At 36.2% G+C, this 23,128-nt stretch overlaps 1 protein-coding gene across 13 annotated transcripts in view; it reads right to left on the reverse strand.

Annotated features, from left to right (window-relative positions):
• The window catches only part of ELOVL2 (ELOVL fatty acid elongase 2), a 147,722-nt gene that overhangs the window by 15,111 nt on the left and 109,483 nt on the right, over nucleotides 1-23,128 (reverse strand). For 11 of the 13 annotated variants that reach the window (XM_056823427.1, XM_056823424.1, XM_007487947.3 and 8 more), the window contains 2 exons: nucleotides 12,599-12,786; nucleotides 2,543-2,620 (listed from right to left, as the gene is read on the reverse strand). In XM_056823427.1, the coding sequence (XP_056679405.1) occupies nucleotides 2,543-2,620; nucleotides 12,599-12,786 (266 nt within the window). The remainder of the gene's footprint in view (nucleotides 1-2,542; nucleotides 2,621-12,598; nucleotides 12,787-23,128) is intronic. The other 2 variants (XM_056823425.1, XM_056823431.1) reach the window with 1 other exon arrangement.

Raw genomic sequence — 23,128 nt, forward strand, 5'->3', positions numbered from 1 at the left:
CTATGCAGATTTCTGAGAAATAAATGCTCACATTGAAAACTTAAAATTGGTTCTATAGAATTGATTGGAGCTGGATTCAGTACATCCTTGACCTAAGACAAACACTTACATGGATCATTTTGACCAGTTGTATGGATAATGGAGTAAAGATTGCATAACTTGAGGCAGCCGATGTTGCCTAACTGAGGAGATGATCCTGGTTGGGGCCAGGCTTTAAAATCAGGGTCATAATTCAAAGCAAAGCAACCTTAGAAGTTGGAAAACTAGTTTTCCTTGGCACCAGCATAATATTTTGTACACAATAAGTGTTTACTAATTGTGGAATCAATTGCACTGATCTAAACAGAACAAAGAAAGCCCTCATGGGAAGGAAACACAAAAGGCACAAGTTTGTCTCAGTGGATAACAATAACCCTGAGACCATGCCAAATGTCTCTCATTTCAAAGACAATTACTAGATGCTCCCCAAAATGTTAGAAACCATAAGATAGTTCTCATACACAGCAGAGAGTAAGACTGAAACTGGCAGGAAAGGGAAGGGTAACAGAGAACTGGCACAGGACTTTGAAAATAATCATGAAGATCTATACATTAGGAAAGACTAAAGGAACTGAGATTATTTACCTTGAAAGGTGAGGGATAATTTTATAATAACATCCAAATGTATGAAGTATTCTCCTACAGAGTATGAGCAAACAATAAAATGAGTAAACAAGTAAATAATTGTTCTCCTGTGTCTTCTGGAAATGGAAAAGGAAAAAGGTAGCAATGAGGGTTATGGTTAGTTAAAAAGAAATATGTGCTTACTGACATTAAGAAATATAAAGAGAGGTAGCATGGGGTGAGTGGATAGCTAGCTTCAAGTCAGATAGAATTGAATTCAAATCCTGCTTCTGATCCATGTTGGCTGTATTAGCTATTCCAGGGAAGTTGCCTGAACTCTCACCACTTTTCACCAGAGGTGTCAAACATGTGGCAAAACTCACCAGTGGTAGAACCAATTAAAATGTTGGGGAATGTTTAACAAAATAAATAACAATACAATGTAAATAATGTTAATTCATGGTTTTCTAAGTTATTCTGTTCCTCCAGAAATGTGGTTCAGTTTAGTTTTTACACCCTTGCTCTATGTAACTCTCCAAAAATTGGAAGTTTCAGAGCAAGAACAGATCCACATTGCTAAAGGGTGTCTTCCAGTGTAGGTTGGGAATTCTCAATGAAATCACAGGTCTAAGGTGTGACTGACTGAGAGACAGAGACAGAGAAAGAGACAGACTTTGAACTGGGTTGCCAGGTCAAACTATAAATCTCCATCCTTTCCAAAGAGCATAGATTCTCATCTGCCAGGATCTTTTAAATGCTGAAGTGCCTAATAATAGATGGATTGACTAGATAAAAATAGCATTTAATCTCTATTTAACATTTCTGATTCACTAGATAAAACAAACATTTCTGAAATTAGTAAGAGGATATTGCTTTGAGAATTGCAAATTAAAACAACTCTGATACACCACCTCATACCTAACAGATTTCATAATATGACCAAAAAGAAAACTAATAAATGTTGGAGGAGATGAGAAACAACTGGGACACTAATACACTGCTTGTAGAACTGAATGGATACAACTATTCTGGAGAGCAATATGGAACCAGGCTCAAAGAGCCATAAAACTATTAATACCCTTTGATCCAGTAATATACCACTACTGTGTCTGTATCCCAGAGATCAGATTTAAGGGAAAAGGACCTACCTGTACCAAAATATTTTTAGCAGCTCTTTTTGTAGTGGCAAAGAATTGGAAATTGAGGAATTGTCTATCACTTGGAGAATGGATGAACAAGTTGTAGTATGTGGTTGTAATGGAATATTTATTGGGCATAGGAATGATGAATTGGATGAGTTCAGAAAAATCTGGAAAGATTTATATGAACTGATGTAAAGTAAAGTGAACAGAACCAGGAGAATAATATATACAGTAACAGAAATGCTATACAATGATCTACTATGAAGGACTAAGCCATTATCAGCAAAGCAATCCTTGAAGATAATCCAAAAGGACTCATGAGGAAAATGCTATCCACAGCAAAAGAAGGAACTGTTAGTGTCTGAGTGCAGATCAAAGTCTGCCATCTTTCACTTTATTTCCATCATGAGATTTTTCTTGTATGTGTGATATTCTTCTATCTTGACATGAGCAATATGAAAATATGTATTATGTGAAAGATAGGTATAACCCATATCAGACTATGCACCACCTCAGAGACAGGGGAGATGGAAGGAAGGGGAAATTTTAAAATGCTAAAAAAAATAAGGGTCCAAAAGCATTTCTACATGTATCTAAAGCAGTTGATCCAAAATGGGAAACTTGCTACTTCTCATTTCAGCCACTATAAGAAATCTCAAAATCTATATTCTATCCTCACCAAAGATGGGATTTGCCCTCCTGCCCAGCTCCACCACAGTTTGTACACCTGAAGAAAAAGGCCCTTCTTTCTCACAGAATGACCTTTTAGAACTGTCAGTTTTCTATTTGAGGCTCACCCGGATGTCCGCTTCTCCTGCACTGACGAGATTTTGACACTGTAAGTTGTAGCCTCCTTCCCAAGTGGCGAGAATGAGCTGACATAGAAACAAAAAGAGAAAAAAAGGGGAAAAAAACAGCAGAAAGTAAGTCTAAATAGAATCATTCATTTATTTTCCCTATTGGCATTTATTCAGGAAACTGCCCAGGATTTGGTCTTGTGCCAATTCAATTCTCAAACAGACACTATCAAAGAACTTGATTCTTGCTTTTGAACTGAATTCATTGATTGTGTTACATACTATCTGCTATATCAAACTTTTAACAGTCTACAGCTATTCATTAACATTAACTTAGCTGTCATTTGGTGTAATACATTTTTTTATTTGCTCAGAAATTCTCCAGCTTTGTTTTCATCATTCTCTTCTTCATCAGAATTATCTGTTGTATGAAAATTTAGGGATGCTGAGCTAAATATCAAAAACAACATTTTTTCTGGCTGGAAAAAACTAGCAAAAGCCTCTTCTTTTTCCTTTCATTATTGCAAGGACTTAAAATACATTTTCCTAACTTATGAATTGACTGAATAGAAGTTACACATGCTTGGAATATATTTAGCATAATTATCTATAAGATATAGTCCCTAAGTATAATTTGAAAATTTGTTCAGTTTTTAAATATGACATGCCTTTGATGGAACAACCTTTCCTTCCCTCTCCACCTCTCCCCTTCTTATTCCTTTTTTTACTTTCTACTTATTTTTTTAAACCAGTATTTCATTTCTATCCAAGTCATACTGCAAAGTAAGCTATCCTTACTTCTTGGATTTGCATCTATTTTAATTTGCTATCAAAGAAAGTGATCTTCCCAGCCAGGACCAGTGAAAAAAAACTATTGTTTACATTTCCCACAGCCAGGTAAGAAACCTTTCTTATTTTTTAGCATTTTGTTTCTGTAAGGCTTATCACAGAACAAGTCTGCAAAACTACTCATGAGTGTCTTATGATTAGATACTTGACAGCTCTACTGAAAAGAAAGTTATTTCAACTTTTTTTGTAGATCTCCTTTTCTTTGTATGGATTCCAGACTCAGATTTTTATTTTAATTCATAGAAGTTTAGTGCAGTTAGAGTTTAGATTTCTGCTTAGACATTGGCGGGTTTGTTTATTTACTTCTAAAATGTTGCTTTTTAAAATTATTTGTAATTTCATTGGTGGAATTGCTCCAGACACTGAGGGAGATCGCAACCACTCCTCACTTCAGTAAATTATTCAAGAATGGCTATGGTCCCAAAGCCCCATCATCACCTGATAGTCCCCCTTATGCTGATGAACCCTGCTAGTCTGGTCCTTCAGTTATAAACATTCTATTGTCAGGCCTGTGCTTGTGTTCTTTGAAAACCCAAAATTATCTTCATAAAATGGAGAGCTAAAGGCCACCAAGGCAAATGGTGTATGATGCTCCTGCCAAAAGCAGGGGTCAGCAAACTGGTCTGCTAGTCAGACAGAGTCCACTCTTTGTTTTTTAAAAGATCTCAAGCTAAGAATGGGTTTTACACTTGTAAATAAAGTTTTATGATGTCTGAAAATGTGAAAACCATTCTTAAGGCTATACAAAAACAGGCAGCAGGCCAGGTGTGGCTGGGGAAGGATGTGGCAGGTAGTTTGCCTATCCCCGGCCTAACAAATTAATCTGAAAGAAAAGTTGAATGAGCCTTCCACAATAAAATAGGTCATTAGTCTGTAGTTCAATGTCTCCAGGGGTTTTCCATTCCCACCATCAGGTGAAAGTAGATATACAATCACTAGGGCTTTCTTTGTTGGCTTTCTTTCTGGGCTCTGCAACTCACCAGAGTTTTGGGGAATGGAAAATATTTGTTCCTAACAATCTTCATTACAGTTATCCTGCTTCCTAGCCAGTCTCCATTCTGCTCTTCAACTGCCTCAAACATCTCTATAACTTAAGCGTGTTCCTCATTCCCGGGAAAGAAAATCAGGGAAGACATTCTTAAAGACATACCAAATACATGTGGATAGAGGCAAAAGCAATGCAATGTATATCTCTGTCCCATAATGCCTTGAGGATATTTTCTTTTAAATGTCTTGCACTTGGGAAAAAAAAAGTTTTCTAGAACTAGTCTTTCTAAGGCTAACAATCATTTTATTTATTTCCTCCCAAGCCGGCCCTCATTGTTCAATGCAAATTACTATTAAAGAAGAACAAATATTGATTAATGTCCTAGAAGAATAAGAGAAGGAAGTTTTGTATGGCTTATTGAGACTTAATAAAAATTGCATTTTAGTCTTGGACTCCTTTTTAGAGAAACATGTATGGCTTAAATCAATATATTTCCTCTCAGGATACTGAAACACAAAGGTTTCTAATGCTGGCTTTGTAGAAGAAACTCATCTTCATCTACTATCTCAATTGGTGATGTGCCTTCCTTATGTTTCATAACAAGAAAAAGTGTACCAGCAAATTGAGGTGGACCAAGTAATAAGGGAGAAAAAAAGGCTGAAGTTTATTTTATTTGCATAGGTCAAATCAGGTTGGAGCACTGGCCTACCCATAGCAAAAGCTGGTGAAAGTAATAGCACTCATTCTTCATTGAACTGAGGTCTTTTGGCAACCTTAGATATTACATATTCAAGGCTCTTTTCCAGGTACAACCCTATTAAAATCGCTATAAACTAAGAAAAAAACACATGTTCAGAATTCTTTTTTTTACCACTTCTAATTCCAGATTATCTTTTCCCATTGAAACTTCATTTTTAGTCCAGACATTTAATTCTGAACTATGAGAAACTTAAAAAAAAATCAAATTCTTGGAGTTTTTCTTAAGAGATAAGAGTCACAGATTCCTGCTGTCTTTCTCTGATAGAGAATGAAGGGTTACAAGCAAGTGATCTTGGCCCCAAAGTTAATCTGGGTGTAAAATTGAGATTTGAACTCTGGACTTCAATCCCCACAAGTCCTTGCTCCACTTCCCCAAAATGCTTTGTAATCTCATGGAATTCTGAGGTGGGTGAGATCGAGAAGGTACTTAAGCTGATTGCAAAGGCTTTTGAGCTCTCTCTCTCTCTCTCTTTTTGGACTTCTGTTTTGGGGAAGATGTGGCTCTTTCCATAATGTAGGTGAGGTCTTGTCTAGGCCTCTGGCCTAGGCACATGTTTTTTCTCACTTATATACTCTTAAATTCTCAATCCTTAATAAACCTCCAAAAAAATATAATACTCCTTGTAGAGAGAAACTAATTTCTACCTGCCTCAGTCTCCCCTAAATTTTAATCTTTACATGGGCCATTGCCTTTGGGATAGAATAAATGTAAGCTCTGCAACCCTTCCTGGTCATCTATACTGGGAGATATATGGCATTTAGGTAGCTAGCTGCCTAACTAGAAATAGGGAGAAAATGAAGGGAAAACAAGTGAGGAATCTTTGTGAATGTTGACAAGGGAAAGAAAAAATAAGCAAATGAGATAAATAAATAACAAGACAGAGTAGGGTGTGCTATGACCCATAAAATTTAAATCCCGGAATAATAAAGAGAGAACAGCTCTCAAGAATGATGTGTCTGGTGTGTTCTTATAAAGACAAAGCATATCTCCCAGGGACAAATATCAGATTTCACAAAAGTGTAACCCTGCAAAATAGGAGTAATAAAATAGCATTCAATTTGAGGTGGGAATTTCATTTAATTGTGAGTTTTTTGTTTTTGTTTTTCTTTGCAGTTATCTTTTTGACTGGCTGATTCAACTTCTCCAAATTTGGCAGAAAATTCCTTGAAGACTTAATTCAATTCCTACCTGGTCCATGAAGAACCCAGCCCATGGTCATAGATGATACAATCATAGGTTTAAAGCTAAAAAGGACTTTGGGGGTTGTCTAGCTTAACCCCCTCATCTGAGATGAGGAACCTGAGGTTAAAAAAGGCTAAGGCAAATATACAATGCATATTTTCAGGGAGAGGCACAGTAGGATTTCTCAGTCTAACAAACGTTCAGCAAACCAGTCATAATGTGCAAGGAACCATGCCAAAAATGTGATAGAAGAAGGAGACATAGCTTGTCCTGAGGAAGTTTATACTCTCATAGAAAGGTGATGTGTACACAAATACAATATGATTAGGAAAGAGCAAAGAGCTCTTAGAATGTGGCAAGAGAATAGGACAAATTTAATATGTAAAGAATGGGCTTTGGACAGGGGTTACAAATAGAACTGACTCAGAGATTCAGGGGGCAGATAATGACTTCTAGCTTTGGGAACAGGCAAGACTCTTTGGAGAAGGTGACATGTAGTAGGTCCAGCTGGAAAAGAGGGATTTTTAACAGGTACGAAATAGAAGGCATGATTCTGGGCCTGTGCAAATGCACTGAGCTCAGAAAGGGCAAGAAAGAGAATGAAGAACAGTAAAAAATCCATTTGGGATTGAAATTAGAATGCCTAGAAGGGAGTAAAGTAAATAAAGTCTGGCAAGAGATAATGGAGTTGGGGCAGATGGGTGGCTTAATGGATTAAGATCCAGGTCCAGAGATGGGAGGTCCTGGGTTCAGATTTAACCTCAGACACTTGCTAACTGTGTGACCCTGGGCAAGTCACTTAACCCCCATTGCTTAGCCTTTACCTCTCTTCTGCCTTGGAACCAGTATATAATATTGATTCTAAGAGAGAAGGTAAGAGTTTGAAAAAAAAATAATAGAGCTAAAGTGTCAGGCAGAAGTTTTTAATCATTGTTGAATGTTCATGGACCCTTTTGGAAGTCTAGTGAAGGGTACAGGTCCCTTCTGAGAATAATATAATATAAAACACATAGATTACAAAGGAAAATCATTACATTGAAATATAGTTAACAAAAATATTTTGTAAAATATGTTCATAAATCCCAGATTAAGCACCCCTGAAGGAGAGGGACTAATGTCAGGTTGAGGAGTTTTATATGGTAAACAATAGGGACCCAGTGAAGTTCTCTGAGCAAAGGAGTGGTATGATCAGATCCTTTTTAGGAGGAATACTTTGGCAAGAATGCTCAGGATAGTATAGAGAGGAGAAACACTGGAAAGGAAACCAAGCAGGAGATAAATATTTTTTAGGAAGTGGTTTCTGTGAGCATGTAAGGGTGAGATATTTGAAAGACATTGGAGGCAGAATAACTCCAAATTTAGCAGGTATTTGAATATGAGAATTAAGAGAAGAATAATCAAAGATGACATCATGGGAGATTGAGTAATAAGTCAGCAGGACAATGAGTGCCCCAACTATTCTTTTTAGAAATTTGGCAACAAGAGAAAAGAGAACGATAGCCAGAGAAGCTGCAGAATTGAGGGAAAATTTGAGGGGGAGTGGAGGGCCTGGGTGGATTGAATAGTAGGTTTGTAGGATAAGGAGATGGAATTAGTAGAAATAGGAACTACTAGATTAAAGATGAGAGATCACACAACATTTATATAAATCAAATCTGGCTAAAATGGTTATCAAAGAAGTGGGAGGTGTGCTGGAAAGGTAGACTACTTACTAACTGGCAGCAGGAGGAAGAGTTTGTACTTAGACTAGATTTATTTGCTGATTTATTTTTCTTATACTGTTGCTGCCTTTTTCCAATCAATAAGACTAGCTTCAGTTTAAGCAGAGTTGATTATGTGTGAGAACTCAATTAGAAGAATGTTCTATGCTCCATAAATTATACTCTCCATCCACTGATAAATGCCTGATAAATTCCAATTTGAAATCCGTTCCTTTGATTCAAAATTTTTATCTCAGTTCAAACATAAATTATGAATATTGTTAACTGACTGGGAAACTAACATTTTTAAAGTCATTATCAATCATAATCTCTTAGCATGAGAATGAGTTTTTTAGATTTTTCCTTAGTCAGTGAACAAGTGTTTGCTTGGCAGGCTTGATGCCCAGAGCTAGAAATACAAATATGAGAAGAAAGATAGTCCCTGCCTGACTAGGACTGCATAGGAGTTTGCACTTTAATGAGGAAGACAACATATAAATGGAAGCTGAAAAAGTGGAGAATTGGGGTATAAATAGAAGGTAATTAATGTTGAGGTAAGGTAGAGAAGTCTATATTGCAGCTTGTTGGAAAAATGAAGAGATGGGACACACTTTAAATGGAGGTTTGGGGAAGATCCTTCTAGTGGGAGAAGGGGTACTGAGAGTACTTCTGAGGTATGAATTTTAAGCTGAAGTGATCTTTCAAGATGAGGAGCAGCCTGAGAACAGGTTTTAATAGGGAGGTACTAAAGGTGGCAGCAAGGAATGAAAAAGGTGGAAAAGGAAGATCAACTTTACCTACTTCCCAAATGGAAGCAGGAACTTCTCTGCACTCAGTTTTTTTTGTTTTCTTGGCTCTGGTTTTAGCAGAGGAATGACATGCGCCAGTGGGGTTCATTTAAGGCTTTCAGAAGTTCTCCGTGGTTATCTATGTCAAATAACAAATGATTCCATTGGCAGGACAACCAGTACTTGTTTTTGCTCTTGTTAAAAAAAAAAAAGCCCAAGCCTGGTGTTCTACAAAGGAATGGGAAGTGTGGGATGGGGCAGCTAGAAAAGAGCTGGAATGTCTTCTCACACTTCCAGGGGTCAGTCTTCAGGCACAGAGATGCCATTGAGCCAGCCTCACAAAGTTGCAGGGAATGCTATTCAAGGAAACACTGGGCTGCCCTGAAAGCAAACCAAGCTAGCTCTGAGTTGGTTATCTATGCTATTGAGAGGATGCACAAGCAAAAAGAATTCAGAAGTTGCCCACCATCCCCATTTAAGACCCCCTAGTTTTACTTCTTTCCTTCCTACTTCTATATATCCAAATCAGCTAAGGAGTAGGAAATTCCAAGATACAATTCAGCATCTTCTCTACTCTCATTATTCTTTCTTAGAGAAATGAGAATCAGCAGATAAATGTAAAGTGGAAAGCAAAAAGGACAAGGGAAAGAAACAATGAGCTCCTGTTTACAATGAACAAACTGAAGAATAAATTTCTAAGCAATTATAACATAATCTGAATGAATGTACCAAAATTAATTGACCAAAAACAAATGTCAGAATCTCTACAAAATTCAAAGGATCATGAATTACTCTGCTGTTTCTCCCTTTTCTTGGATCTCAAACTGAAGGGCTGAAGAATGATTTTTATTTTTGATAATTTCAATAGCTAATTCCAGCTCTAAAAGTATTCATTAGAATATATTCTTTTTTTAATCCTTCAGTAAAGTTTTATTTTTTCCCTATTACACATAAAAACAATTTTTGGCACTCATTTTATAATATTTTGAGTTCTAAGTTCTCCCTTCTCCTTCCCCTTCCTTCTCCCTGAGACAGCAAACAATTTGATATTGGTTTATACATGTGCTTTTATACAAAATATATTTCTATATTTGTCACATTGTGGAAGAATAGCCATATAAAAAAAGTGAAAATGGTTTGCTTTGATCTGTATCCTGATTTTCATTAGTTATTTCTCTGTAGATGTATAGCAATTTTCATTGTGACATTAGACTATGTGGTATGGTTGGAAGAGTACTGTACTTGGAGTCAGGAAAGATCTAGGTTTGGATTCTACCTATGAGATTTACTAGCTATGACCATGGGCAAATCCTTTGCTTTTAGAAGCAGTCATGACTAGAATCCTGGGCCTGGAGTTAGGAAGTTGTTGTTCATGTTCATATTGTTCATGATACTTTCAGACATGTCCAACTTTCTATGACACCTTTTTGGATTTTCAAGGCAAAGATATTGGAGAAGTTTGCCATTTCCTTCTCATGCTCATTTTATAGATAAGGATACTGAGGCAAACAGGGATAAATAACTTGCCCAGGGTCACACAGCGACTAAATATCTGAGGCTATATTTGAAGTTAGGAAGATAAATCTCTCTATCCAATGCACCATTTAACTGCTTTGGAGTCCAGACTACCTAAATTAAATTGGCTTTAGGCACTTAGTTGTTTAGCACTGATCAAATCATTTCACCTCTGCCTCAATTTCCACAACTATAAACTGGAGATAATAATAGCACCAATTTCCCTAGATGGTTGGGAGCATTAAAATGAAACAATATTTGTAAAGTGTTTAGCGCATTTCCTGACACATAGTAGATATTTAATAAAAGCTTGTTTCCTTCCTTTCTGGGCATGACTTTTTTCCATCCATTGAAAGGAGTTGATGCTATATTTATTTTTCTTGCAATGTACAGTGCAGTGTAATCCTTAAAGAGTAATATAAGTATCAACTACTGTTATCATCATCATTAAGAAACATTATAATGTATTAGAATTGAAAAGAACCTCAGGGACCAATTTGCATAATCCCAACATTTTACAGGTGAAGAAGCTCAAATCCAGAAGTTTGGACTCAAAGTCCTATAGTCAGTGATCCAAGGCCAGAATTTAGGCCTTTTTAATTACCAAGTAATCATTTTTTCCACTGTACTAGTTCTCTGATTTCCTTTCTATTTGTCTTGAATTTTTCTGAATCTTTTATTTGGTTAATGCCTTTGATTTTTATGACACAAACATTTTCCCCTTGAATTCTTGAATTCTTTCTTCTTACAAAGAGAAGCATTTAGGCAAAAACAACAGCAAAGGAACAGTATTGGGTACTGTATGCCATATTCCACATCCATTGTCTCTGAACCATACAGAAATTGTATTTCATCATCAGTTTCCTGGGAACTAGATTGGTATATCTGCATTTAAACATATACATATATATTACATATATGCCACATACATCTTCCTAAACAAATTGTACAAGCTGGGAAACAATCCTTTAACCACAAGAAGTGTAGAAAAATTCTGATAGTTGCTGGAGACGAGTTTCTAAAACTAGCTATCAGAGCTAACATGAGCCTAAAGTATATTAATATTAATTTGCTAATTCATTCACTCAACAGATGATAGCAAGCTAAAGTAATATTCCCACTACACATTATTTGAGTCTTTCTTGCTCTTTTCTATCTGCTCTACATTTTAAGAGGGTCATGGAGAACTTTGGGAAGAATAACAAAAATTGTTAAAAGTTTTAAAACAGAGCCCATGAGAACAGTTAAGACTGTGAGGATTTCTTCATCTATAAAAAAACCTAAGTCTTCAGGTTATTAAAAGCTCTGAAACTCCCTAGCTATGTGATGCTGAGCAATTTAGTTCTACTTCTATGGAGTTTAACTTATATCATTTTCAAAATAAAGATGATAGTGGTTTCAAAATCAAATAGAAATGGAGGTTGAACCCCTGGGGCAACATGATGACTTGGAAAACTACAAATTAGCATTATCTGTGTTTTATTATATTTTTATTTATTTTGTTAAATATTTCCCAGTTATATTTTAATCTGGTTCTGGCTGCCATTTGAAAGTACTATGGACTGTGTGTGGCTAAGGCAGTATGTTTGACACTTCCAGACTAGAGGATCACTAGTGTCTCTTCCAACTCTAACTTTTTATAATTCTATGAATCCATCATATTTCATAGAATCTTAAGAGTTGGAAGGGACTGTGATGAGTGGTTATTCAGTATCTGTTTTTAGAACTCCCCCAGTGCAAGGAAACCCACTACTTGATAAGTCCATCCCATTTTTAGGAAATTGTCCCTCATAACAAATATAAAACTGCTTTTTTTTTTTTTTGCAAATTTTGTACATTGCTCCTAGCTTTGCCATCCAGAGTCTAACAAAGCAAATCTAATCTTTCTTCCACACAATAGTTCTTTAAAAACTGCCCTCATGACTTTTCCCGAACCTTCTCAGATAGCAATCTGTTTTGATTAAGATGTAAACAAAAGAAAATGAATCTAAATTGCTATGGGAGAAATATAACATTAGGATGAGAAGGATTTCCTGAAGGAGACCTATTAAAAACCAGAAACCACTCAAGATATTCAAGAATACCATTTATAATCATCTTGGATACTACCTGAGCAATTCTGCCAGAAGGCAGGAGGCTAGATTACAAATGGCTTCTAGATATTACTGTATTCTTAAATTGTCAGTAAGTGATATAGCATTTGTTAAATGCCTGCTCTATGCCAGGCACTGTACTAATCTCTAAAATTGTAGCTTTGATTGAATGAAAACTTACCTCTACAAGCATATAGAGAGAGAGTAGTGTGATTCCAAGATTATAGAAAATGAGGATACCCCTGAGAGAAAGTGCAGGCCTGTTCTTCATATACTTGTTACCCAACCATATGGAAAGTAGATATATTACAGTAAGGAAAAAAGTAGGAAGATAGGAGTCCAACATGAGCCATCCTCTGACCCGAGCATCTGAAAAGAAACATACACCATGAGATTACTGAGTAAGAATGTTAATATAGGATTTATTGAATTTCATATTCCCTATTTGGAATGCTGTAAAAAGTAAGGTGGAAGAATTCTAAGGTCAAAGATGTAGGAAAAAAACTAAATGATCTTTAAGTGCCAGTTTTAATGTCCCAAACATACCAATTTAAGTCCATTGAAATTGTATACTCTTTAAAGTAAGAAACAAATTAAAGTTCATGTCATGATTATATTGCATGCTTTTAGTCTTTCTTTTCCTTAGAAAATTTAATGGAGAAAAGCTTAGTTTGTGAAGCAAATTACAAATATTTTTAATTTTTAAAAATGTATTGATACAATTTAAAATTATCATTTCCTGACATTTTGTAATCCATGTCTTCTCCCAATATCCTTCTCCTCCTCCCTCCCTGAGATGGCAGGTAATATGATATGAGTTATGAGTGTGCTACCATGTAATACACATTTCCATGTTTGTCATGTTGTGAAAGAAGACACATATTGCTTATACAAGAAAAATATGAAGGAAATAATGAAAAATGTTATATTTTGATCTATATTCAGATTCTATCAGTTCTTTCTTTGGTGGTGTATAGCTTTATTCATCATGAGTCTCTTGGAGTGGTCTTGGATCCTTGAACTACTGATAATAGTTAAGCTATTCACCGTTGATCATTGTACTTAATTTCTGTTTTTATGTATAATGTTCCTCTGGTTCTGCTTACTTCACTTTGCATAACTTCATATAAGTTTTTCCAGATTTTTTAATGATCATCCTGTTCATCATTTCTAACAGCACACTAGTATTCTATTATAATCATAACTATTTCAGTCATTTCCCAATTGATGGACATCCCTTCAATTTCCAATTCTTTGCTAACACAAAAAGAACTCATAAATATCTTTGTACAAGTATGTCATTTCCTCTCTATCTTAGATCTCTTTCAGATATAGACCTAAGAGTGAACAGTTTTATAACCCTTTGGCATGATGCCAAATTGCTCTCCAGAATGAATATATCAATACAAGGCTCTACCAATGGGGTATTATGTTCCATTTTCCCCACGTGCTCTCCAATATTTGTCATTTTCATTTTTTGTCATATTAGCCAATCTGATAGGTATGAGTTGTTTTCATTTGCATTTCTCTAATTAATAGTCATTTGGAACATTTTTTCATATGACTAAAGATAACTTAAATTTCCTCATCTGAGAAGTGTCTATATTTTTTGACAATTTATTAAATGGGGAATAACTAGTAATCTTAATATTTTGAGTCAGCTCTCTATATATTTGAGGAATGGGGCCTTTGTTAGAGATACTTGCTATAAAATTTTCCCCCAGTTAAGTTATCCATTTTATGTCTCCTAATGTTTTTTATGTCATCTCCAGTCACAAATTCTTCCCTTGTCCATAGTTCTGACAGATAAATTATTCATGCTCCCCTAATTTGTTTATTGGTATCACCATTTATTTTTAAATCATATATCTATTTTGACTTTACCTTGGTACATGGCATGAGGTGTCTATGAGTCTATGCCTAGTTTCTGCCATACTGTTTTCCAGTTTTCCCTACAGTTTCTTTAACCCCTTACTTTCCATCTTAGAATTTATACTAAATATAATTTCCAAGGCAAAAGAGGGGTAATGGCAGGGCAACTGGGGTTAAGAGACATGCCTAGGGTCACCAAGCTAGGAAGTATCTGAGGCCACACTTGAATGCAGGACATCTTCCTGCTTGGCTCTATTTCTCAGTCAGTATGAATTTTTTTTTCATTATTGCCTATTTATAATACAGTTTGAGATCTGCAGTAACTATGCCACCTTCCTCCTATATGCTTTAGTCTTGCAACAATTATATAACAATAGATAGTGCAAATCTCATTGTTCCCATTCTAAAGACAAGGAAACTAAGGCTCTAAGAGGTTAGTGACTTCCCCAGGGAGCCACTTTTCAAACTCAGATCTCTGGTGTTTCTTACAGTTAAAAGTCAATATTTGCTAAGTACTGAAAACTGATGATAACACAGTAAAGAAGGAGAGTTGAATATTTAATTTTTGATGAAAAGGATGCAGGCTGATTAGCCCAAAAATTAACCCAGTCTCTCAAAAAAAAAAAGTACCATTTAATATGGCACATCTATAATGAAAGCTTTTTTGCCTGACATTTAAATAACAGGACCTCAACCGGTAAGAGAAGCAAAACTGTATGAGAAAACTTTTTTTTTTAAAAAGAGAATTTGCAGCTATTTGAGTGCATAAAACATTTTAAATAAAAGCCACAACATGAGTCAAAAATCTATATTTTAAGGATACTTGCTTAAATATTTAATGCAACTAATGATGTATATCTTTTTAAAAAATGTTTAAAGTGTCATTTTTCTCTGATCATAATTTCTTATACTTCTGTATTCATTTGTTACATATTTATTAAGGAGCACTGTGTTAGGTGCAGAAATAATATGCTTAATCCTTAATTTCATGGAGCTTACAGGATATATAACTCAAAACACAATACTTTACATTATAAGAAAATAGATTTCTATTAATTTACAAAAGAGTGGGGGTAGGAAGGCTTTTTAGGAGGTTATTGCAGTAGTAGAAGAGAATGTTAAAGGTTTGTTATTAAGGTAGTGGAAAATTCTATTTTCATAAAGAAATGCAAGAGATATTTCAGTGGAATTGGCAGGATTTGGCAACTGCATAAGAGAGTTAGGGAAGAAATAAGATTCAAAGATAACCCCATGGATGGAGCCAATTTGTCAGAGAAGGTACATAGACCCACCTGATCTCTACCAAATGACCCTCCCAAAACTAACACCCCAAAATGAATGCTAAAGCAACAAAACCCACAAAAAGACAAGGTGAAGTAATTTTTCAGCGCAAAACAACTTGGAAGGCTGGCATAAGGAATTCAGTGCACCTGGCTGGTGGTGGTGCACAAAGTAGTACCCTGAGGCAGGTCCCACCATGGTACAAGGCCTTAGGTACATCTGATTCAGCAGCAAAGGCTTCAAGAACTCTCAGACACAAATGGTAAGGTGGGGGGAATAACTGCTCACAGGAGATTATAGCTGAATATGATGGAATGATATAAAAAAATTAAATTAAGGCAAGAGAAAGATAAATGTGTGGGGAGGAGGGAGAAGGAAAAATTAGAATGAGGTAAATTATTGCATGTGAAAAAAGCATGAAAGAGCTTTTACAGTTCAGGGAAAGAGATGGGGGCAATGGAAAGGGGGACACGTGAACCTTACTCTCATCAGAATTGGCTCAATGAGGGAAAAACATACACAATCGATCCGGTATAGAAAGCTATCTTACACTACAGGAAAGTAGGAGGGAAGAGAATAAGAGAAGGGGGATTGAAGCTGAAACAAAAGAGGGCAAATTGGTGGAGGTGGAGCTCAGAAACTAAATAGGATGGAAAGTAATAAGTGATAATCATAATGGTGCAAAATTTTTTATAAGTCTCTCTAATAAAGACCTCATTTATCAGATAAATAGAGAAATGAGTCAAATATATAACAATACAAATCATTGCCCAAATGATAAATGGTCAAAGGATAAAAACAGCAGTTCTCAGACAAAGTAATTAAAATTCTCTAGTCATGTAAAAAATTCTCTAAATCACTAATAATTAGAAAATTCAAATTAAAACAACTAGAGGTGCCACAACCCCACATCTAAATCGGCTAATTTGACAGAAAAGGAAAATGGAGAGGATGTGGGAAAATTGAGATACTGATGCACTGTTGTGAGAGTTGTGAAACTATTCAATCACTCAGAAGAATAATTTGGACCTATGACCAAAGGGCTAAACAACAGTACATACCCCTTGACCCAGACATACCATTAAATTAGGTTTGTATCTCAAAGGGATAAAAAGGGGTGGGTGGGAAGGACCTGTATGTACAAAAATATTTAAAGCAGCTCTTTTCATAGGGGCAAAGAATTGCAAAGTATGGGGATGTCCATCAATTGGGGGATGTCTAAGTAAGTTATAGAATAAGATTATAATGGAATACCATTGTGCTGTAAGCAATGATGAGTAAGAGGAGCTCAGAAAAACCTGAAAAGCCTTCCATGAACTGAAGCAGAGTGAAATAAGTAGGACCAGAAGAACATTATACACATTGTACAAAGATCTGAAACAATCCCAAAGGACTCATCATGAAAAATGCCATCTACTTCCAGAAAAGAACTGATGGAGTCTGAATCCAAACTAAAGTAAACTTTTCCCACTATTTTCCTAATTTCATTGTTTCAATTTTCTTTCACAAAAGGATTAATATAGAAAAATGTTTTACATGATTGTATATAGATGTAGATGTAGATATAGATATAGATGTAGAATCTATATGAGATTGCTTACCATCTCAGTGGGGAGAGGTGTGGGTAAAAATGGGGAAGGAGAGAGAGAATCTGAGACTCAATATTCCTTGAAAAATGCTGGAAACTGTTTTTACATGTAATTGAGGGAAACATAAAATTAAACTTAAAATTAAAAACAAAAACAAAGATAACGCCATAGGAAGCAGCTAGGTGGCTCAGTGGATAGAGAGCCAGAACTAGAGATGGGAGAATTTGGGTTCAAATCTAGCCTCAGACATGTCCTAGCTATGTGACCCTGGGCAAGTCAATTAACTCCCATTGTTCACACCTTACCATCTTTCTGCCTTACAACTAATATATAGTATTCATTTCCAAGTTGGAAGGTAAAAGTTAAAAAAATAATAATCCTACAGTTTCAAACAGGTGAGAATCAATTGTACCAAATACAGAAAGTTAAATCATAAAAAGGAATTAGTTTATGAGGAAATATAACAAATTTGATTTTGGACACTGAGTTTGATGGGAGCAGTCCTGAAAGCAACTGGCAATTTGAGTGTTAGTTCATAATATAGGCCAGGGCTAGAAATAGAGATTTGTGAAGCATCTATCTAGACATGGAATGTGAGGCCACTTTATGAATAAAATTGCTAGGGAGAAAAGGAAAAAAGTCCAAAGATGGACTCTGAAGAAATATATTAAATGAGGAGTTGGGATGAGGTTGTGATATCAGCCAAAGAAGCAGAAAAGGAAGGTTAGAAAGAGGAGAAAAACCAAGATAGTGAGAGATCTTTAAGCTAAATTAAGGGAAAGGAGGGGTCAACTGTGTCAAAGGAGGCACCAAAAGAGACCACTGAATTTGGCAATTATTAGTCAGTGGTGACTTTTGAAAAAGAAGTTTTAATAGAGTGCTTCAAGTCCTAGCAAAGTAGTGATGACATAGTAAGAGCTCAATAAATATTTGTTATTACTCTGGCTATCAAACTAAAAAATCCCTTCAGTTTCTAACACCAGGGCTCTGCTATGACTACAAAAATGAGTGCAACGATATCTATTTACCACTAGATAGGGCTAAGAAAAGTAGCTGTCTCTCCCTTCCAGAAGTATTCATCCCTTCCAAAGAAGTTAAGTTGCTTCTTTTACCGTGCCATCTGACCTAAGAAATCATACATTTTTTTAAGCCTTAGTCTGTGGGTTTTATTATTCATGTTTCTAAGTCAGTTCTTTCTTTATTTTTCTCAGCACAATCTGATTAGCATGACTTCATCCTCCTTTCTAGGGTATGTGTATAAGTCTTTTCTTATTTAGCCTACATTTTTTGCATTTTTAGAAAGGGGAGTAGGAATAGCAGTGATCTAGACCTTGGAAACTGTGAAGAAATATGGTCTGTGAATTCACACAGCCTGCTTTGTGAATGTCATCTGATTCTGGTTGTCAATTTCATGATTCCCTGGCAAAGAAAGGAAATTCTATTAAAAAAAGTTCTAAAGTTCAGTAAAGTAGATCTAACCCTAACTTTAACTGCTTTCATATCCCTTTAAATTTCCAGATTCCCAGGAAATGGTTCAAGTTTATAAAGAGCTAAATCAATTGTACAAAAAATCAAGCCATTCTCCAATTGATAAATGGGCAAGGGACATGAATAGGCAATTTTCAGATAAAGAAATCAAAACTATTAATAAGCACATGAAAAAGTGTTCTAAATCTCTTATAATCAGAGAGATGCAAATCAAAACAACTCTGAGTTATCACCTCACACCAAGCAGATTGGCTAACATGATAGCAAAGGAAAGTAATGAATGCTGGAGGGGATGTGGCAAAGTAGGGACATTAATTCATTGCTGGTGGAGTTGTGAACTGATCCAACCATTCTGGAGGGAAATTTGGAACTATGCCCAATGGACGACAAAAGAATATCTATCCTTTGATACAGCCATAGCGCTGCTGGGTCTGTACCCAAAAGAGATAATGGACACAAAGACTTGTACAAAAATATTCATAGCTGCGCTCTTTGTGGTGGCCAAAAACTGGAAAGCGAGGGGATGCCCATCAATTGGGGAATGGCTGAGCAAATTGTGGTATATATTGGTGATGGAATACTATTGTGCTAAAAGGAATAATAAAGTGGAGGAATTCCATGGAGACTGGAACGACCTCCAGGAAGTGATGCAGAGCGAGAGGAGCAGAACCAGAACATTGTACACAGAAACTAATACACTGTGGTATAATCGAACGTAATGGACTTCTCTATTAGTAGCAGTGTAATGTCCCTGAACAATCTGCAGGTATCCAGCAGAAAAAATACCATTCATAAGCAGAGGATAAACTGTGGGAGTAGAAACACCGAGGAAAAGCAACTGCCTGACTACAGCGGTTGAGGGGACATGACAGAGGAGAGACTCTAAAGGAAACCCTAATGCAAATATTAACAACATAGCAATGGGTTCGAATCAAGAACACATGTAATACCCAGTGGAATCACGCGTCGGCTACGGGGGGTAGGGGGGAGGAAAAGAGAATGATCTTTGTCTTTAATGAATAATACTTGGAAATGATCAAATAAAATATTATAAAATTAAAAAAAAAAAAGAAGGGTCATCCACCATGATCAAGTAGGATTTATACCAGGGATGCAGGGCTGGTTCAATATTAGGAAAACTATCCACATAATTGACCACATCAACAAGCAAACCAACAAGAACCACACGATTATCTCAATAGATGCAGAAAAAGCCTTTGATAAAATACAACACCCATTCCTACTAAAAACACTAGAAAGCATAGGAATAGAAGGGTCGTTCCTAAAAATAATAAACAATATATATCTAAAACCATCAACTAATATCATCTGCAATGTGGATAAAGTAAATCCATTCCCATTAAGATCAGGAGTGAAACAAGGATGCCCATTATCACCTCTATCATTTGACATTGTATTAGAAACACTAGCAGTAGCAATTAGAGAAGAAAAAGAAATTGAAGGCATTAAAATAGGCAAGGAGGAGACCAAGTTATCACTCTTTGCGGATGACATGATGGTCTACTTAAAGAATCCTAGAGATTCAACCAAAAAGGTAATCGAAATAATCAACAACTTTAGCAAAGTTGCAGGATACAAAATAAACCCACATAAGTCATCAGCATTTCTATATAATTCCAACACAGCTCAGCAGCAAGAACTAGAAAGAGAAATCCCATTCAAAATCACCTTAGACAAAATAAAATACTAAGGAATCTATCTCCTGAGACAAACACAGGAACTATATGAACACAACTACAAAACACTTTCCACACAACTAAAACTAGACTTGAGCAATTGGAAGAACATTAACTGTTCATGGGTAGGACGAGCCAATATAATAAAAATGACCATCCTACCCAAACTCATCTATCTATTTAGTGCCATACCCATGGAACTTCCAAAAATTTTTTTTACTGATTTAGAAAAAACCATAACAAAGTTCATTTGGAAGAACAAAAGATCAAGGATATCCAGGGAAATAATGAAAAATAAAATACAAAGGAAGAGGGCCTTGCAGTCCCAGATCTCAGACTATATTATAAAGCAGCAGTCATCAAAACAATTTGGTACTGGCTAAGAGACAGAAAGGAGGATCAGTGGAATAGACTGGGGGCAAGCGACCTCAGCAAGACAGTATATGACAAACCCAAAGATCTCAGCTTTTGGGACAAAAATCCACTATTTCATAAAAACTGCTGGGAAAATTGGAGGACAGTGTGGGAAAGATTAGGTTTAGATCAACACCTCACACCCTACACCAAGATAAATTCAAAATGGTTGAATGACTTGAACATAAAGAAGGAAACTATAAGAAAATTGGGCGAACACAGAATAGCATACATGTCAGACCTTTGGGAAGGGAAAGACTTCAAAACCAAGCAAGAATTAGAAAGAGTTACAAAATGCAAAATAAATAATCTGGAATACATCAAATTAAAAAGGTTTTGTACAAACAAAACCAATGTAACCAAAATCAGAAGGGTAGCAACAAATTGGGAAACAATCTTCATAAAAACCTCTGACAAAGGTTTAATTACTCAAATTTACAAAGAACTAAATCAATTGTACAAAAAATCAAGCCATTCTCCAATTGATAAATGGGCAAGGGACATGAACAGGCAGCCAAAGAAATCAAAACTATTAATAAGCACATGAAAAAGTGCTCTACATCCCTTATAATCAGAGAGATGCAAATCAAAACAACTCTGAGGTATCACCTCACACCTAACAGATTGGCTAACATGACAGCTATGGAAAGTAATGAATGCTGGAGGGGATGTGGCAAAGTGGGGACACTAATTCATTGCTGGTGGAGTTGTGAATTGATCCAGCCATTCTGGAGGGCAATTTGGAACTATGACCAAAGGGTGATAAAAGACTGTCTGCCCTTTGATCCAGCTATAGCACTGCTGGGTTTGTACCCCAAAGAGATAATAAGGAAAAAGATTTGTACAAGAATATTCATAGCTGCACTCTTTGTGGTGGCCAAAAATTGGAAAACGAGGGGATGCCCATCAATTGGGGAATGGCTGAACAAATTGTGGTATATGTTGGTGATGGAATACTATTGTGCTAAAAGGAATAATAAAGTAGAGGAATTCCATGGAGACTGGAACAACCTCCAGGAAGTGATGCAGAGCGAGAGGAGCAGAACCAGAACATTGTACACAGAGACTGATACACTGTGGTACAATCGAAGGTGATGGACTTCTCCATTAGTGGCAATGCAATGTCCCTGAACAATCTACAGGGATCTAAAAAATACTATCCACAAGCAGAGGATAAACTGTGGGAGTAAAAACACCAATGAAAAGCAACTGCTTGACTACAGGGGTTGATGGGATATGACTGAGGAGAGGCTCTAAATGAACACTCTAATGCAAATACCAACAACAGGGAAATGGGTTCGAGTCAAGAACACATGTGATAACCAGTGGAATCGTGCGTCGGCTATGGGAGAGGGAAAGGTGGTGGGAGAGGGGGCGGGGAGGAAAAGAAAATGATCTTTGTTTCCAGTGAATAATGTTTGGAAATGACCAAATAAATTTTTAAAGAGAAAAAAAAAGAATTTTCCATGTGTAAAATACTCTGCTAAGCCCTAGGAATAAAAAAGAAACATGAGACAGTCCCTGCCCTCAAGGTATTCCCATTCAAATGGGAGAGACAATATATGAATGGTTTCAGCTATAAGTCAAAGTAGAAAGTTCTCATGATCTTAGAGTGAATTTGCAAAGTGGATGGTGATGCCTCTTCTTTAATGTCCCTTCCAATGATAAGTTCATATCTGCTTCTGAGATTAGACTATTTGATGACAGTGCTGTGAAGATAGATAGAATTATATCTATTTGTTATTTCTAATGCAATAAATCAACACCCTTTAGTTTAATCAATCAAAAACTGAAAACACCCATACTTGACACTTGACCAATCACTAGGTGGAAGAGTTCACAAGTCAAAAACTCTCACCTCCAAAGGGGACTGCCCAGGCCTTGGTAGGGCTAAGCAATTTAGAAACTGTGATTGGTTCCTGTGAAGAGGGGAAGAGACAGGAAGTGATGTTGGAAAAGGACTGTAAAAAGGCCATGGCTTCCTGGATTTGGAACTGCTTCTTCTTCTCTCTTCATACCTTCTGGTTTGGAGTCTGCCTTGGTACTTGAAGAGATGCTTCCCTTAGATCCTGCAATGGTGAGTGGAGTGATTCCTTCCTTGGTTCTTCAGTGAGGAGACCCTCTCAGCTCATTGACTCTTTGGTGGGACACTCCCTTCAGCATAAGTTCTGGTGAGATTCTCCTCATGTGCACTGAATGTTCTCAATGGATTCTTCAGCATCTCCTGGCTCTTCAGATTTTGGGTTCCTAATTAAGACTTTGGATGCTGGTGAGATTTGCTTTTGGATTTGCATTTGCAGTCTAGAGATATTAGGATTAAATCTGGGATTTTTGTAGCTAGGTAGTTATTTTCTGTCTCTTTCTTACATT

The sequence above is a fragment of the Monodelphis domestica genome, chromosome 3 (assembly GCF_027887165.1).
Source record: "Monodelphis domestica isolate mMonDom1 chromosome 3, mMonDom1.pri, whole genome shotgun sequence".
NCBI classification, from domain to species: domain Eukaryota; kingdom Metazoa; phylum Chordata; class Mammalia; order Didelphimorphia; family Didelphidae; genus Monodelphis; species Monodelphis domestica.